The sequence below is a fragment of the Sardina pilchardus genome, chromosome 10, assembly GCF_963854185.1.
Source record: "Sardina pilchardus chromosome 10, fSarPil1.1, whole genome shotgun sequence".
Taxonomy (NCBI): domain Eukaryota; kingdom Metazoa; phylum Chordata; class Actinopteri; order Clupeiformes; family Clupeidae; genus Sardina; species Sardina pilchardus.
In genome coordinates this window covers 17,668,514-17,686,860 of record NC_085003.1, presented here as the reverse complement: position 1 = coordinate 17,686,860, position 18,347 = coordinate 17,668,514, and the positions used below count along the sequence as shown (strand labels likewise).

Here is an 18,347-nt window from a genome sequence, read left to right as displayed (position 1 = left end):
ATCTTCAGTATATGTCAATGACACCCACTGACCATATGATTTAACTTAACAAATATATTTGATTTCAATCTAGTGTAGCTTCAAAACAACCATCTGCCTATAGATAACCTTAACTATCCACACTCAAACACTGAAACTCTCACACAATCAGATGAATTGAATTGAATGCATATATCTAATGTTTCTCAAAAATATCAGTGATGACTCGTGACAATACTTACAGAAATCCAAAGAAATTGGAATATGGCATATCAACAAAGGTAGAAAAAAATTAAGGACATTTTACTGGTTGGTTTTTGTAAGAGTTATGAGTCTTGGCTTTTAAGGAAATCTTAAAATGTTTTATTTCATCGTTGAATGTTTTACAGATACATTTTTGTCCTGAGATCTGAAGCGAACTGAATGCCCTAAAATAAATTACCACAGTGTCACCTACTGTGGTGTAGCACCAATAATGTGTGATATTGCATATGAATAAATCATATATTTTAATTTTTATTACATATAAAATCATTTCTATCTTCAAATCCTTAAAATACCCTGTGGCTCCAGTGTAAAAGATTATTTCAAATTAGCATATCTGAGCTAAGATTAAAAACACTGAAACTACCCGTTTGTCCATAAATTCATATGTGCATATACTGCATCCTACAGTTTCCCATATCATAAGTCTTTATAACTCTCTTTAAAGATGGTCATCCTGAGGAAAGAGGGTGAGGACATTCTTCTACAGCACATAACTGAGCCCACCTTTGGCTTCTCCTTGATGAGGACAGGTCACCTTTTTCAAGCCTCATCGTGCAAAGTGCAGGACTTGAGCTAACACTCCAGCCAATCAGTTGTTATTCAATCACCTTGTCCACTGAGAGCAGGGGACTGACCCCTATGCTTTCGGCGAAAGTATTCTGGAAAACAATCGAGAGGATCCATTAACAAGAACATTGACATTTCATAATATTTAGCACTATTTTTTACATTGACTTAAATGTTTTGCTAAGGTGACACTAGCTGAAAAGAGAAAGGTTTTTGCTATGTCTTACCATGTAGTTGACCACACTGAGATGGTAAGGTATGCCACCGAGAGAATTACATTTTTCAATATGAATTCTCTCTGGATCTCCGGGCGCAACAACCGGCAGCTCAGCCTCGGCCTACAAAGGTGTCAACACAGTGATGTTTGAGTGGTGTTTTACTAATGCTGAACTCTTAAACGTGTTACGGTGAAGAGCCTAACACAGCCAAAGGAGTTAAATTATACATCAACTTACAGGCTCCAAATGTCTGTGTAAAGACAGCAGGTCTGACATTCTGTCGTTGAAACCTGGAGCAAAGTTCTCTGGGTTTATCACTACAAAACACTGACCCTGGGAAGGAGGGAGGGAGGGAGGGGGGAGAGAGAGAGAGAGAGAGAGAGAGAGGTTATACAACTGCTGTTCAGAGACTTTATTTTCTAAAAAACATATCCACATAGTTTCAGGAGGTGCAATACCTCCTATTATGCCCCCACCCAAACACACACACACACACACACACACACACACACACACACACACACACACATACAATGTAGACTATTAAGGCAAATAATACTTTTTTGTGTTCTTCGCACACCTGTAATTACAAAGGGAGATTTATGGCTCAGGGCAGACAGCTGCTGCGTGTCTATAACCCCAGCAGAGGGCAGCATCAGCCCATATGTGCATTAGAGGAACCAGCAGCCTTGCTGTGCTCAAAGCAGGAGTATGGGGGCTTTCAATGCATTACACTCTACAGTGAGATAGAGAGGCTGGACACAAACCAGATTAGCAGCCCGATCCGTCACCCTCCACGTCCGAATGTGGCGGCTGTAGTCAGACCCTGCCAGCATTCCACAGAACACCTCCACCATCAGGCCCAAGCCAAAGCCCTTGTATCCTCCTGAAATGAAACAAGTTCAACCAAAGGAAAGAAACATCATTTCCAAACATCCTGTGCAAACACCAACATTTCTCTTGCATAAATATTTAATTAACGCGTTTAAATCTGCTTATAATACAATAAATGCCTGAATACTGAAGTATTTCAAAACGCACAAGATCATACTGCATGACAATGGTTGTGGAGAGATGATGATGCAGAAGGTTAGGGGCGCTGCTAGAAAATGTGGACCCTATGACAGACAATAATTCTGGGCCTCCCCCCCGATAATGTAAAGGTGCTCTCTAGGGCCCCCCTTCAGTGTTCCGTACCTAAACCAACACACCACCCTTTTTGTGCAATGGGCAACCACACAACTGCATCCATCTAATCTGATTAAATGATCATGACAGTTTGCCTAACGATGATTAAAGCACTTCAGAAAAATAATTGTTGCCCAATATCAATAGGGAATATGGCACATTCCCAATATAATATGGGAATCCGCCAGAACCACAATACTCAGGAACGCTGCCCGGCAACATAGCTCTAAAAGATGCGTTGCGTATCGTTAGCTTAATGTCTGCTGTGCATGTCTAAAGTTATATCCAATAACCAAAGAGCAGCATGTTGCTTCATTATCAGCTTTTGATTATTTATCCATTTATTTATTCATTTTATTCATTAGGGACCATGTACAATTCCTAACATAAATGTTGTCATTTGATGCATTGTACCAGAGTTAGCCTTTTACATCTGGAGTACCTATAGGCAGGGTGTAGTTTAATAACAAACAGACAACATTTACCACACAACAAGACACACACACACACACATACACACACACACACACACACACACACACACACACACACACACACACACACACACACACACACACACACACACACACACACACACACACACACACACACACACACACACACTTAATTTCATTTCATTTCAGAGTATGGCTGGTGTGACTGCACATATCGTTGATATCTTGCTGACCTGTGGTCTCACTCCCTCCAATGGGCACCAGGCCGCCTCCATCCAGCACCTTGCTAGGGTCAGTGCTCAGCTTGCCCTCTGAGTCACAGCCCCAGCCCTCTGGGATGGAGGTACCGTTCCTGTGGTGGAGCTCCACCTACAGCCAAAGTCAACACTCAGTCAATTGAGAACACACACACACACACACACACACACACACACACACACACACACACACACACACACACACACAAGAAAGAGAGAAAACTAAACCTAAATACAACATAATGAGCAGCCATGCTCAAATCTAGTGTTTGTTACATATATTCTACACAGTACACACTGTCAGGTCATGGCATGCAGTGAGTGAACCATACAATCTCTAGCACAATGTAGTTTGTGTATTATATTCTAAGTAACAGGAGACGTGATGTGATGCTTTGCTTCGCTACAGGCTGTGTGTTTACGGCACCTTTCCCAGCGCCACTGCAGACGTCGCCATGTCCAGCACAAAGCTGTCTCCGTGTTTAGCTGGAGCCGCTACGCTGATGGGGTTGGTCCCAAGAGTGCACTGCAAATTAAACGGGCGGTGGAGAACTGTCAAACACAGTCACCGGTGAAGTCAACAAAACCAGGCAGAAGTCACGGAGGAGGACTAGGCAATACCAACACTAAAACATTTACTAAAAAAGTGGCATATTTTTGTTTGATTTGTTTGATTGGCCTGAGAGCAGAAAGCCATTTATTCCTGTTAGGTTCAGTGCTCACCTCTTTAGCTCTGGTAGGGACCACCAGTGGAGAAGTGTTTGTATAGGACATGCCCTGTCAGAAGTTGAAGCTGGTTAAAAATAACAAGGCCAAACCCAAACCTCTCTCTCTCTCTCTCTCTCTCTCTCTCTCTCTCCGCAAACACACTTCAGCTGTACTCACGATCATGTTCTCTTTCACGGCCTGCATGGCGTAGTGACCAGCGATGCCGTAGTGATTGGAGCCTGCAGGCAAAGGACCATTGATGAATTGCTCAATTGCAGGGAACAAATTCAGCTGACGCCGAGTGAGAGGCTGAGCCCCTGGCCACTGACGTACCTTGTGCCACCACCCAGCCGATGCCCACGTCCCGGGCCTTCTGCAGGGCCAGGCTCATACAGAAGTTTCCTACCACCGGACCCAGCAGGTTCCTCCCGTCCACCAGACCGGTGGCCGCCGTCTCCCTTTCGATGACCGGCTCGCCGTCCTTGGCGCAGATGCCCGCTTTGACTTCCTTAACGTACACATCTATAACATGACATCCTCTGAACAGTCAGTGCTGCATCAAATGTGACAATGCATATAGGAGCCGCACATCATCCAAATGCAATGTTTAGAGGACTAGACAAACCTTGCCTGTACAACATCCTTCTCTTGTTTTAATGTCTTCATGGCAAAATCAAAAACAAAACCACAGACCACATACTGACCCATCCGGTTGAGGCCGTGGCTGTAGTGCCCTCTCCGGTCTCCCTCCACCAGCACCTCTGCCAGGCTGCGGGCATGGCTGGGTCTGGTGCCCACGCTCAGCATGCACCGCTCGATGAACGCCTGCACCTCCGCCTGGGCAATAAGACACCTGTGAGAGGACACACGGCCTCACTAACCTGCTCGCTCATGTGCTGCTCCGGATCCGTGGGAGACCAAATGATGGACAGTACTGTTTTCTTTCTCTTCGCTACCTACAGTACTACCACCACATTTCATCAAATCAGTGTAAACTGCTCTATGGCCAGTCCTTGACTTCGGTGGAATAGGCATGATAATGCACATATAATAACTACATGGGCCTTAACTTACAGCGCTAGGCCTCCAGTTATTGGTCCTCTGGCTTTTGTATATAAGAAGGTAGGCTACCCAGTGTATTGTTTTAATTACAGGGGAATCTGAGAGAAAGAACAGGGACGGGGTTAAGGAAACTATTTTTTACCTCAGGACGTTTGTGTCAATCGCGTTGACTGCTATTTTAAGGTCATTCAACACTGAACACGAATAGACGCAGTGAACATGATTGTTCAGTACACTTCCTATGGCTTTGCGGATACGCTTGTGAAGCCTTAAAAAGAAATGCCCTGTGTGTGTCTTTCGTTGATGCATATGATTTCTCTGATGTGTTTGGACAGTGGCGACACTGCATAGGGCCAGGGACGACATAGAAAAGATTAAATTGCATCACTTTGGGTTGGCCCTGCTGTTTGGGCCTTGTTATACTGTATTGCATATCTACGAGAGTCAACTCTACGCCCCTCTTGAACAGCAATCCAAAAAGGCCTCAAAAGGTTTTCATCATTGTGCCATCCAGACCACTTCAATTACTGTAAGAGCAGGCTGGAGGAAAAGTAAGCCAGCATGCATAAAGGCTTGCGTGCAGCGTGAGAAGTATTATCTATCACAACACTGGTGCAGAGGAAAGCACAAAAAAAGGAAACAAAGTGTAAACATGCCACTGGGTTATAGCACATAGCCACACACACACACACCCTGAAATTCAGTATCCCACAAAGCCCACAATGTCTTGTGCCACTTCAGCGCTACAAAAGCAATGATGTCTGGGCAGCACTGATGCTTTGTATGACTTCCAGAGATTTGTCACTGTTCCATGCACAGTTTGCAGGAAACCAGGGAACCACTTCAGTTTAGACACGGTGTTACAGTAAGAAAGCCTCTCCCTCTGTGTGTGTGTGTGTGTGTGTGTGTGTGTGTGTGTGTGTGTGTGTGTGTGTGTGTGTGTGTGTGTGTGTGTGTGTGTGTGTGTGTGTGTGTGTGTGTGTGTGTGTGTGCGTGCGTGCGTGCGGGTGTGCCTGTGTGTGCGTGCGTGCGTGCGGGTGTGCCTGTGTGTGCGTGTGTGTGCGCATGTGTGTGTGCATGCCCTAACCTGGGAGCAATCCATTGAAAAGAATGGAACACTATGCTGAAAAATTCTCTGCCTTCATGGCCCATCTGCCATGGCATTTCACCATCTCCTTCACACTTCAAAGTACATAATCTAAGCAGCAAGTGTAGGATACTATAAAATGTAGTATAGCATAATATATAGACTGCAGTAGTCTGTGGACCTTTGAGGCTGGTGGAACACCCATCAAAATTACTTATGTTGTACGACCAAGCATCATTAAGGGCAAAAGAGTCTCCCAAAAAGTCTCAAGACATGATTATACCTTCAGGCCATACTTCACTAGGGTGCATATATAGACATCTGTCTCTGCGGGTTCCACGGGCTTGTGATCCACCCTACAGGCAGCTCTGCTACCCACCCCCCTCCTCACCGCAACCACCATGAGCGAGCTCAGGCCACCAGGCATGATGACATTCAGCACCTCTGACAAGCATAACATTTTAACTACATGACTGATTAATAATAATAAAAAAAGACTACCTGCTCCTCAATCAATCTGATGATACGCAAAAAGTCTAAATGTGTGTTTGGTTTACACATAGTTTCACCAGTGTGTTGACCAGGAGTTAACCTAAAGGGGTAAGTGACCTTTACTGTATTGCTGTGGTGGAATTATGAGGTTTCTGGATTACAGTTAAAACTATTTTATGAAAGTAAGCTGAACACCTCTACTCTATATCAACCCTAGATTAATTTAGAAATGTATTGCTTGGCCAACGAGGCCAATGTTTACTCTATTTTTTGTTGAGCTGGGAAGGCACCACAGTTCAGTTCAATAGTCCATGGACAAAATGAATCACAAACACCAAATCTGATCTTTAGAAAAGCCTGTGTAAACATGAATACGTCCGTTACTGTCCTTTTGTACAAAAAAAATATGAAAGAAATATGCTAATCGCTTTTGGACTAGGAATTAGCAACATCAGATATGGTATACCTGTTCTTAAAGAATGTAGGGACACTTTAGACGAAATACAGTTTTAAAGCTACATTGATAACAACAAAAAAAAATTGACTGGAACCTATTCGACTGTAGCCTAGTTCTATGAAATGATGTCCCATGTTGTGGACAAATGCATAACAACATCATTTACTGTACCTGGTCATACTCATGCTGTTGTCTGTGTCTGCTCCCTGTTTGTCATATATGCCAGCTGGTTTCGTTTCGGACAGACACTCTCTGTTTAAAGGTGGAAACACCTAGTACGATCAAGTCAGCCAGGTTTTAAACTATTTAGCGAATAAAAGCATGCAGAGCATGTGCGAGCTCCACCGGCATTTCCAGAAAGACAATGTCACGGGGCCAGCAGCCTATTAGGTAAAACATTTTGTTGTGCCAATATTTGTATCAGGGTTACCTTTGGTATGCTACCTCTGGGGGTCAGTGGGGCCTAGGCTGTGTCAAGGCGCAGTTGATGTAGACTATTCATCTGTGTGCATTTCGTCTCTCAAATTACAGCGCACCTTGAATTCAAACTTTACTCTATTGTATAGTCCAGCAATAAACAAGATGTAAGAGGCACGTATGGAATATTCAGCACTATCATCATCCTTACAAAAATAACAATTGGAATCTTATAATCTGGGACTAGGCTACATGGGGTAACTTTTTGAGTGGGCCACCACATAACTAGTTCCATTTATTCTGATTGGATGATCACGACAATTTGCAGAAAGTTCTCTGAAAAAAAAAAGAAAATGACGTGCCAGAACCACAATGAATGAATGAATAATAAATATTGTCCTGCAACATTGCTCAGAAAGTTGCTCCATGTAGGCCTACCACCAACTTTAGAAGTAGGCCTAGCCTAGAGTGAAGTGAAATGCACTGGAAAAAACATTGATGTTAAATGTTTTTAATGTTACCATATTTATTGAGACATACAAAATTAAGAGTACATTAGACAATAGATGAAATGCTCCAACCTGTTGAATACGCCACTTTGCAGGTATATTTTTAGAGAAAAGTTAAAAGAAATAATTTATGAATCGGAAAATGTGAAAATTATATTTAAACATGTTATTAAATAGTGAATACAACTTGCAGCTTTCTATCAGTTCCATTGACATTTATTGCATTATTTTATTACCTCTTTATTGCTTCATTAATCAAAACAAAAATCATCTAACCAATTCAAAATGCTGACACTAAATATGGCTTTTAGCAATCAGCAATGCAGAAACACACTCAAAACACTTAATTCCCTATGAAGCCACTTTAGGATGAGCCACCTGAAAGGATGAGTTCTCTCTCTCTCTGAGTGTGTGTATGTGTGTGTGTGTGTGTGTGTGTGTGTGTGTGTGTGTGTGTGTGTGTGTGTGTGTGTGGCGTCTAGGATGTAGTGTGTAATAAGCTCGCCAGGCACCATCCACCGCTGTGGCTGTCGCTTACAGTGGGAGAGGCCACTCCCTCTCCGTTTCAAAGCCCTGCATCTGGGCTCCTCTGTAATCTACCCTCCGCTCCACATCTGCAACCGCTCTCTTATGTGGGAGAAAATAGAAAGTTGGCAGACGAGCCTGTCATTTGGACACATATAAATATCGCAGCGTGCTGAACAGTGGCCACTAATATAGCCAGTGCCATGAAGGGTGGGATGCAGGGAGTGACTCCAGAGAGTCAATATTAAAGACAAGAGAGACTAGGCTGGGGGGGGGGGAGTGGGCTACATGTGTTCCTCAACCTCCTCAGCTTCTCTGATGATGTACATGGGGAGACTGGAGGATGAACTGGAAGGAGTAGGCTGCCAGTGTCTTGTTCATGAGAAGTGTTAGTTGTCTGGCTGTATACCCTTGGAGCGTTTTTTTCTCCTCCGTCAGTGCCCACACATGCTGTGGCCATGTTGGTAGTGCTGATTCAGCACACGAGAAAACTAGCTAAACATCTCGCCAAAAAACAACAAAAAAAATACAACAGTCTTTTTTTCGAAAAGAGAAAAGTGGGCAATTAGGCCAACTTTCGGAAAACATAGTCAAACTTGTGACGCACAAACCCAGCCAGGTCCCTCAGACATGTTTCTGGAGGTATTTCTGGATGTCTTTCCCCGTAGTCAAGGCAATGTTTACATTGACGTACACTGTTACGAATGGAAAAGGATTTTTGAACAGTAGCTTACAACGTGGCAGTTTTAGAGCAAGAACTTGTCACCCAAACCAGAGAGAGAGAGAGCAAGAAATCCAAAAGTATTTCTCTAGGAGAGAAAAGGCTGGCATGACCATTTCCCCCGAGTGACCATTAAATAAATGTCCGTGATCTGTGATGTCCCCTGTGCAAAATGCCCTTTCATCCAGTTATGTTCACACATATGGCTGAACAGAGCCAAAACAAGCTTTTTGTCCATGTAGTCTATATGTTATTTGATTGGCTGGAACAGCTCACCTTTTTGCCCAATTGCAATTGAACATTAAAGCAAAGCCAAACTATATCATTCTCATATAATTATTAAATATTTTATTTCACACAGATCACATTTTTTTCACAAAAGGAGAGTGAAGAAAATCATCAGGCTCTACCAAAGGCTATTAGTAATCTTAATACAAAATAATAATACAATAATAAGTCAAGTAATACTCAAGTTACTTTGAGGAAACTAAGGATAAGGAGTTACACTTCAAAGAAATGTAGATGTTGGTGGAAGGGGCAGGTGTCCATTGTGAGGAGGAGGCTTGGTTGGTTCATGAGTGCTACCGTCTGCAAATCTGTCTGTCTCGATCTACCTCACGAGTTGAAGCTGAAGAGGTTCATGAAGGTCTGGAAGCCGTCCTCTCCGAAGAAGTCAAAGGAGCCCTCAGAGGTGCCCAGGTGCACCAGCAGAAGCACCACCAGGCCCAGGAGGAGCAGGGGCAGCAGCAGGTTCCAGCCCGAGGCCAGGATGTTGTACCACTTGGCCTTGTCTGAGCACTCCTGTGCGGCCCGCAGGTCTCCCAGGGTCTTCTGGTCCCGGGCCTGAACAGACAAGGGGGCGGGGAGAGGTGCACAAAGCAGGTATTGAGAATGGTGTGAGCTCATAAAGTATGATTCAGCTTACATTGCCCCCAGGGATGTATTTGTACTTGCTCTCATATCAAACCAGTCTGACAACTATTAGCCTAAGATACCTGCTGAGCTGGTACATTATGTTTCACTTTCAAAATCAGGTCACACATCCTACCGCGTTGCGTGTCTGCTCGACAACACCACATTTGATGTCTACACCCAGAGTAACACGCTCAGTTGAAAATGAGATATCCAAAAACGACCATTCCCTGTCAACACTGTACGTGCCCAAGGCTGTGCCGCACGAGTGATGGCAAATAGAGATCAAGGAAATGACATGTGGATCTATTTTCCCTTCTCCTGAGAGCTCAGTTGAGTCTGGCGCTGTGTTATTGTAGCGTGGGCCAGGAGTGGAGTGTGTCTGGGCTGCCTCTAATCAGCTATTAGCAACATACCAATTACTCCATATTTAAACCTGCGCAAACGTCTCTAATTTGAGCACTACACTATTACAGAGAGGATGTGATTTTTTTCCCCCTCGTGGCGCTGTGTTCACCATGTTCTCTATCCACACTCACATTCCTGTGGTGCAGAATCAACAATTCCATCTTACATGGTGACTGTAATGCACGACATGGCTCAGAAAAGATATAATTCATATTCAGTGATGCTTAAAGAGGTTTTGAACAGTTCTCATGCACTGTTGGTCGGAATATATTGTACATTCTCTGTAGTCTAATGAGAAAGAATGATGTGAATGTGCATTTGTTCCCAGTAAATTGTCATAGATAGATGCCCAAGTCTGTAGACCCAGCCATGCAGAGAGAGCTCACCTTGATGGAGTAGATGAGTGCCATGAAGCCCAGGCAGCAGAAGTTGACATACAGGGTGTTGCACAGAGACCAGAGCAAGTAGTCCTTAGGGGGCCTCTTCGGAGCATGACCCATGTTCACCGCCGTGGAGCCTGCCGGCTTGCGGGCGGACTTGCAGCTGGTCAGCGGGGTGCAGTCGGAGGAGTAGTAAGTGGCGTCCATCCTGCTGTGTGTTCGTGTGTGTGTGTGTGTGTGTGTGTTTCGTTTTGTTGAGGGGGTGTCCTGGTTCACAATGCAGATGCTACTACGGAAAGCCCTGTGCCCCTCTGCGTTCCCTTCCAGCAGAAATCCCAGTGAGAGGTTCCCCCCACCCTGCGCCCAGCTTTTATCCAGACGCTGAAGGGTGGTGACACGGAGAGGGCGCAGGCTAAGGCTGCAAGGCCAGTGATTATGTGGTCAAGCCTATGAGAGGGTGAGCGAGGCAGGATGCCTCCCGGTCTCTGTGACATGGACTCCCAAGGGTGGATTCACTGGGTGTTCTTTACCGTAACAGTCAACACAAATTGAAAAGTTTTGGGGTGAAACATAAGATTTCAAGTCAACACGTGAATTTATTTACAAATTAAATCAATGAAAGAATGGCAACACTTGCAGGGCCACAACTTGTTTTCTGGACATGGTCCTCCTTATGAAGTTGCATTCCTTGACAGAACTCCGATCTAGAAATGTGTGCAATTAAAGTAGCATATCAGAGTAGCTAGTCTATAGACAGACAGGTACAGTTGATGTTGTGTATTTTGCTTTGCAATGCAGATGAGCTTTCAATACAGTACAAAAGTGCTACTGAACATGACTGGTTTAAAATGGGTGAATAATGCCCTCTTGTGGACAGTAGTGATTGATACACTGATGTCAAGTTTTATATTGTAGGCTTAGAAAATGTTACACATAGGCCTACAACATCAACATATTAAGACCATTAAGGCATCACAGTATCATACAACAAAACTTTGAAATCTTAATTGAATGACAAGTCTCTTTAATCATTTACAATCAAACAGCACTTCCAGCACTTCTTTTTTTCAATATAATTGGCAATGTGAAGTGGTTTGTTTATTATAAAGGCATTATAATGTGGCTATGCCATGTAACAAAAGCACTCTGTGGACTATTTCCACGGGGTCCGATTTGAGATTAGAGTACTGATGGATATGCATAATTTGTCATCATATTTTTTATTCTTTGTGTCATTAACTAGCTGTGCATGATTTAGAAATACACCACAAACTTTGGCATACTGATGGTGCTAGAGGAAATGAGGACATTACAAGATTGCAGAACTGTTTCACTGTTCACTGTTCACCACAATATTAACCACTCATTATGTCTTTGTGCTCAAATTTAGATTTTTCACAATTATATTTAGAACTAAATGTCTGTTAACAAAAGGTTAAGCTACACATTCTAATAAGGCATATTGTATTTGATGATCATTGTGACAATGACAAACAGAGTTATGGACATAGCAAGGACGTTCAGCCAGGAGGCAGTGGATCCAAGACTTCTAGCTCCCTCAAGGTCCCCAACCATTTTTCTGTCCCGTGACTGCAAGACAAAGGATTGTACACTTTGTTTGTAATATCATAGTGCCATTTAATTTAATCTAGTTGATCTCAGCCAATGATACACTGACAATTTGAAATTCAAAATCCTAGACTACTTGTAGTCAGTAAAAATAACAACAAAAAATAATTCTATAGCAGCCACTCAAAAAAGACCTCATTTCAATGGAATTTTAAATTGTATAATCTGCTAAATCTGTTTCCAGTGTGCTAACCAGTGTTTCGTCATTAAAGCAGGAATATTATATTGGAATATTCTAGATTTTAACATGATCTGTGATATTCACCTTTATGGAAAAGAAGAAGGCTATCAGCGCCAAACAGCATGGGTTGAAGCAGAATACAAGATTGAAGACTGACCATATGATATGGTCCGGCGGCATATCCACATGGACGTCCTGGTTGTGTGGCACTTTGGTGATGACTTGCAATAGCACCCGATCCTGGTTTGATGGTACATATTCCATGTTGCTGAGTCTTTGGGCAATGACAGATGATTCAATCAGGGAGAAAGTTGTTGCCTCTCAGTCAGCAGGTTGAATGGTTGATCAAAGGGCCCGTTTGTGGCTAATCTCTCAGTGAAAACAGGAAGACACCCATGGTGTTGGCATAGTTCTGCTTCCTTTTTCAGAAATTAAAATGACAGAAGCAATTGTCAATTGATCATGACCATTTTTTTCAAAGACCCAGAACCTGGTATGTCTCTTCCAGTTCCCATAACTGGTATGCTATCAGGAACTCAACTTGAGAGCATGTGCTTCATAGAAGGTGGAAATTACAAAAAAAGTCCAGCCACTAAAGCTCCAAGAAACATTTTCTTTTTATTCGCCTCATGTGACATTTCGGGACACACTGCCCTTGTTCTACACTCTTCATAGAAGGTGGCTCATGAGTTAAAACAGAATGAAAATCAAGGGGGTTGCTGGAGTCAGATGACACCTTGAGGCTTATAAATCATGTAATGCATCCATTCATGTTTGCTTACCATGGATATCATGTCAATTTAACAACATACTCTTCCTCACCCTCTTATTGGCTTGAGTTTAACTGGCCGCGCTCTCTGAGTGATTTTCCAGTTCTAGTGATTGTCATGTCAGGTACAAGAAAATGTGGTCAACTATTACCGCCTACAGGAGACTAAGGTAGCAATCTCATGAGAAAATACAATAAGGAGGTCATATGTAAAACCATATAACCCATAGCTCTAAATAGTTGTGTGCAGAGTGCTTAGTTGCCACTGGCATGCATGGGGAGTGTGTGTGTGTGGGGGGGGGGTTGACCACCAGCTAGACATGCTGGCGTGACCATTTGAGGAAGCTGGTGATGCTGGTGTGACCAGCCTGTTGTGTGGGATACAGCTGGTGTAAGATGGTCATGCTGGTGACCAGCCTGCCAAGCTTGACATTGTTGGTGTAAGATGGTCGTGCTGGTTTGCTAGAATGACCAACTTAAGCTGGCATGGCCAGTAAAAACCAGCAATGTACTGTAGACCAGCAACACCAACTAAAATTACCATCGTAAACTGGGTACACCAGCTGAGTTTAGCTGGTGTAGCTGATCAACCATCATGTGGTCAAACAAGTTGGTTAAACAAGCTGGTCAACCAACAAACCACGTTAAGCTGGTCAGGCTGTTTTTTGCTCAGCAGGGATGGCAAGTGTACCCAGTAGCCTCATTCTGGCTTACAATGGCCACTGGATGAATAAAGCGGTTACATGTGAGAAAGAAGTGCCAACATAGGTGCTCCTCTAGTGGAGAAAATGTGACGCAGTGAAGAAAAGTGTGGCCAAGGAGCGAAAGCACTCCTTGGACTAATTTTAGACCAAGTTCTTGGTTGTTCTGTTCCATGCATGCCATACAGCGAATGCATTCTTTCCCCCCTATTGTGAATTGTGTTAATAATCCATGGGTGACAACATTCTCTCTGCTTTACTGTCTTACTGTAATTTCATACTTTGTTCAAAAACATTCTCAATTCATTTTATTATTTCATCAGTAACAAAGTGGAGAACAACAAATCTGAAATTATGAAGTTGGGCTGACACTTCTGGCATCACAATGCTCAGTCACAGTATAAAAATGCAATTTTTTTTAATCAATTTTGCAAAATACAATCAAAAGGGAGTAAGAAAAAACCTCCCACAATTCTCGTATTATATGTCATATTAATTGTGGTTTATGTCTGTCCACAGTAGAGCAGAAGGTTCAGAAAACATGTGTAAATACGGTGCATGTAAGCTATCAGAACTTGGTATTTGTAGATAATAATGACAGTAAAAAACGTGACTAAGAACAGAGCAAAGGCGTTCAGCCAGTAGGCAATGGCTCCATAACTTCTGGCTCCCTCAAGGTCCCCAACCACTTTTCTGTCCCGAGACTGGAAGACAAATGATTTTGTCCTTTTCAGAATGATTGCATCTGTAATATTATAGTCCCATTCATTTCAAGCTAATTGATCTCAGCCATTGATACACTGACCATTTTAAATTCTTGTAAGACTTCTATTTGTCAGTAAAAATGTGATACAGCTGCTCAAAGAAGGCCTCGATGGAATCTTAAATTGAACGATCTGTAAAAGTTTCCAGTCTGCTCACCAATGTTTATATTCAAAACAGCAGAAAAAAAATATATTGGAACATTCTACATCTCCACATAGGATCTGCGATGTTAATACTCACCTTTATGGAGAAGAAGAAGGCAATCAGTGGCAGGCAGCATGGGTTACAGCAGAATATGAGATTGAAGACTGACCACATGATACTGTCCGGTGGCATGTCCACGCGGATGTCCTGGATAGGTACTGCATGGGTTATGACTTGGACCGGCACCTGCCTCTGGTTTGACTGTCCATTTTCCATGCTGCTTAGTCTTTGGGTGATGAGAGATGATTCAGGCAGAAAGACTGCTTCTCAGCCAGCAGGTTGATGGTTTATCAAATGCATTCGTATGTGGCAAATCTCTCAGCCCCCACAGGAAGACACCCATGGTTGTGGCATAGTTCTGCCTCCTTTTGCTGCCTGACCACTGAACGGATGATACTGTTGACAATTGGTTTACCCCTCTCAAACATTTATATGATGTGAGGGTCCCATGTGCATAGTCCCTATATACTCTTTGAAGATGGGTGTTTGTAGATTGGTGTGCTGATAACGACTGTAACTCATCAATGTGTCCCATTAAGTCAGTGTGTCTTCTTCCAGCATCTGTTTGAGCAGGGGAATTATGCCTCTACTCTCACAGTGTACCTGGCGGCTATCTGCATATCACCCGGCATGGCCATGCTGGTGCATGGGGTGCACATGCCCTGTTGTACCATTTCCTAAAGAATATTCGGTGCCTAAGGCCACTATAAACAAGGTCAAATATTCCATGATACTTCACAGAAGTTCTAAAAGCTTTCACTAATGACCCACTGCTGATCCTCAAAATGACACACCCGCCTTGACATTGGTCAGCCCTGCTCAGATGCAGTCTGCAAGAGATGCTTCAAAGGTTGTTTCTAACCTCTTCTACCAGGCACTGGCCCATGGGGGGGGGGGGGGGGGGTATGTTAAAGTAAAAAATATACTGTCACTAAGTCTGAAGTGGAGCTCACTTTTGCAATATGTCAATAGACCTACTCCTCCGGCTATCAAAACACTGAGATGTGCTGTTGCTTGGGTAGAGCTTTGTCATGGATGGAACTGTTTGTCATGGACAACACAATTAAATAATACATCCATACAGTGATTAACACGTCACTCTTTCATGTCAGAACAAGGAAATGTGGTGAACTCAATAATACCTCCTACAGAAGGTAAGGGGGCAATCGCTTCATGAGAAAATACTTTAAGGAGGTCATATGTAAAACCACATAAGCAGCAGATAGCTAGTTGTCTGCAGAGAGGCTAGCTGCACTGGGTTGGTTTTATTTGTGGTGACTGCTGATTTCCATAATCTGTTCAGACTTTTTATTTGTATGGGGCATCCACTGTAATATCTGTGTGTTAGTTGCTGTTATTGTGTGTCTCTGTCTACACTCTTCCATGTGATTCCCTTGTTATTTCAATTACAGAGATAAGGGCATTACCAACAAATCATTATCATTCTTTTATTTTGGTTCTATTTATGAATGCCTTTTCTTTTTGGCAAATTTACAGAATTATAATGAATTGACTTTTGAATCTATATACTTCATTAAAGGATGTATTATAACATTAAAGTGAACACAATAAACACAATCAGAAGGTGAATAAGGCGCTTGGTCTCTGATATGGAATTCAAGGGTAGATGGTGTGTATTTTGCCGTGCGTTACAACATACTCTAGATTATGGAAGAATTATTTGAGAAGTTGTTGGAAAGTGTGATACAAAAGGTTTGCAAACCAACATGTATTTCTTTACAAATGAAGACAAATCAGAAAGGAAATCAAATCAGGCAGAGCCACTGACACTTGGACATAATGCAGTTCCCTTCTCTGATAGAATTCCAGGGTGGATAATGATAGTGGTGTTAAATCAACATAAACGGGATAGTTTACATTCACAGTCACAGACAGATATAGTTGAATGTGCGTATTTATCTTTGAGCTTTCAATACAGTCCAGTAGGTGTCACTGAACAGTAAACGTTTCAAATTTGGTGAGTGATGCCCTTCTGTGGACAGATGATGTGCATGTCAAGTTATATAAAGTAGACCAAAGCAAAGTAAATATGGCAGCACTAAGACATTGTGACACTGTGGCTAAGAAGACATTATATTTTTTACCAAAAACTAGTTTTACACAACTAAATTTAGATTGTCCAGACCAGCATACCGTAGTTGGCCATAAATTACCAAGTTGATTGAGGCATTTGGTGCGTCAGTCTGCTATTATGCTATTATGTTTAGAATTAAATGTTCTGTATTTCTGTCCATGCCATACAACAAAAAGGTTGGAATCTCAGCTAAAAATAATGCAACCTTTGTTTTATGCCTTCCTCGATCATCGCCTCTAAGGAATAAAGAAACACAAATATGATCACACCAATGATGTTCATCCAGTAGGCAGTGGATCCATGATTTCTGGCTTCCTCAAGGTTCCCAACCATTTTGCTGTCCCGTGACTGCAAGACAAAAGATTTTGTCATTGTGTCAGAATGATTGCACAACTCATGCAATGTTATTCGTTTCAACCTTATTGATTTAAACTGATACAGTGATCATTCGAAATCCATTTAGAGGTGATAAAGCTAAAAAAAAATGATGTGCATGTCAAGTTGTATAAAGTAGACCAAAGCAAAGTGGCAGCACTAAGACATTGTGACACTGTGGCTAAGAAGACATTATATTTTTTTTACCAACAACTAGTTTTACACAACTAAATTTAGATTGTCCAGACCAGCAGAGTTGGCCATAAATTACCAAGTTGATTGAGGCATTTGGTCCTCACAAAAAGGTCTCAAAGTCCTAAAATCTCAAGGTTTATTCAATTCAAATGTTATGATTTGTAGTGTATACATCATATATTGTGTAACCAGTTTTCTTGTTCAACAAAATGGCAAGTAGATGCAGAGAGCCTCAGCACAGGTTGTGACATTTCCTCAAACATTTTATCATCACCAGAAAGCTATTCATGGGTATCATCAGGTCCCTTTCCACAGGTGTATAAAATCAAGCACCTTGATTATCAATGCAGACTGCATGGCCCTTGATTAATACACCTGTGCAAAAGGACCTGATGAAACCCATGAATAACCAAGCAATCAAGGTAGGCTTTACCTCTCTGCTCTGAGGCCCTTGACTGAACATCAACAAACCTGAAGTTCTTCTATCTTCCAAACAGAATTCATGATGTATTTCATTGTTTAGGCTATATGAAACAATGAAAGTTGTACCCGAGGTTACAGTAAGAATACTCACTTTTATGGAGTAGTAGAGGGCTATCATTCCCAAGACTGGGTTGCAGCGCAGGACTAAGACTGACCATATGATGTAGTCCCTTGGCATAGGCTTTCTCACTCTAGTGTCCTCCTGGGTGTCTTCCATCATGTCTTGCACTGATACCTGCTCTTGATTTGATGGTTCTTATGCAATGCTGCTAAGTCCTTTGGCGTAGGAGTTAACTTCAACAGTAAAGAAAGCTGCTGCTTCTCTGCCAGCAGGTTGAATG

General features: G+C 42.5%; 2 protein-coding genes across 3 annotated transcripts; both read right to left on the bottom strand.

Moving 5' to 3' along the window:
* Window positions 1–319: 319 nt before the first annotated feature.
* LOC134093625 (uncharacterized oxidoreductase YjmC-like) lies at window positions 320–7,117 on the bottom strand. Of its 2 annotated transcripts, none has more exons than XM_062546778.1 (11): window positions 6,909–7,117; window positions 4,344–4,476; window positions 3,973–4,161; window positions 3,817–3,878; window positions 3,655–3,708; window positions 3,359–3,457; window positions 2,908–3,043; window positions 1,799–1,917; window positions 1,269–1,364; window positions 1,041–1,151; window positions 320–905 (listed from the first exon to the last, which is right to left on the bottom strand). In XM_062546778.1, exons 2-11 carry the CDS (start codon window positions 4,444–4,446, stop codon window positions 843–845), a joined length of 1,032 nt encoding a protein of 343 aa, XP_062402762.1. In that variant the 5' UTR covers window positions 4,447–4,476; window positions 6,909–7,117; the 3' UTR covers window positions 320–842. The 2 variants fall into 2 exon arrangements, with proteins under 2 accessions (XP_062402762.1, XP_062402761.1); XM_062546777.1 differs by having other exon boundaries at window positions 4,344–4,492; window positions 6,909–7,115.
* Window positions 7,118–7,748: 631 nt separating this feature from the next.
* ifitm5 (interferon induced transmembrane protein 5) lies at window positions 7,749–12,060 on the bottom strand. The gene is made up of 2 exons (XM_062548382.1): window positions 10,616–12,060; window positions 7,749–9,752 (listed from the first exon to the last, which is right to left on the bottom strand). Exons 1-2 carry the CDS (start codon window positions 10,814–10,816, stop codon window positions 9,525–9,527), a joined length of 429 nt encoding a protein of 142 aa, XP_062404366.1. The 5' UTR covers window positions 10,817–12,060; the 3' UTR covers window positions 7,749–9,524.
* Between the last annotated feature and the right edge of the window lie 6,287 nt (window positions 12,061–18,347).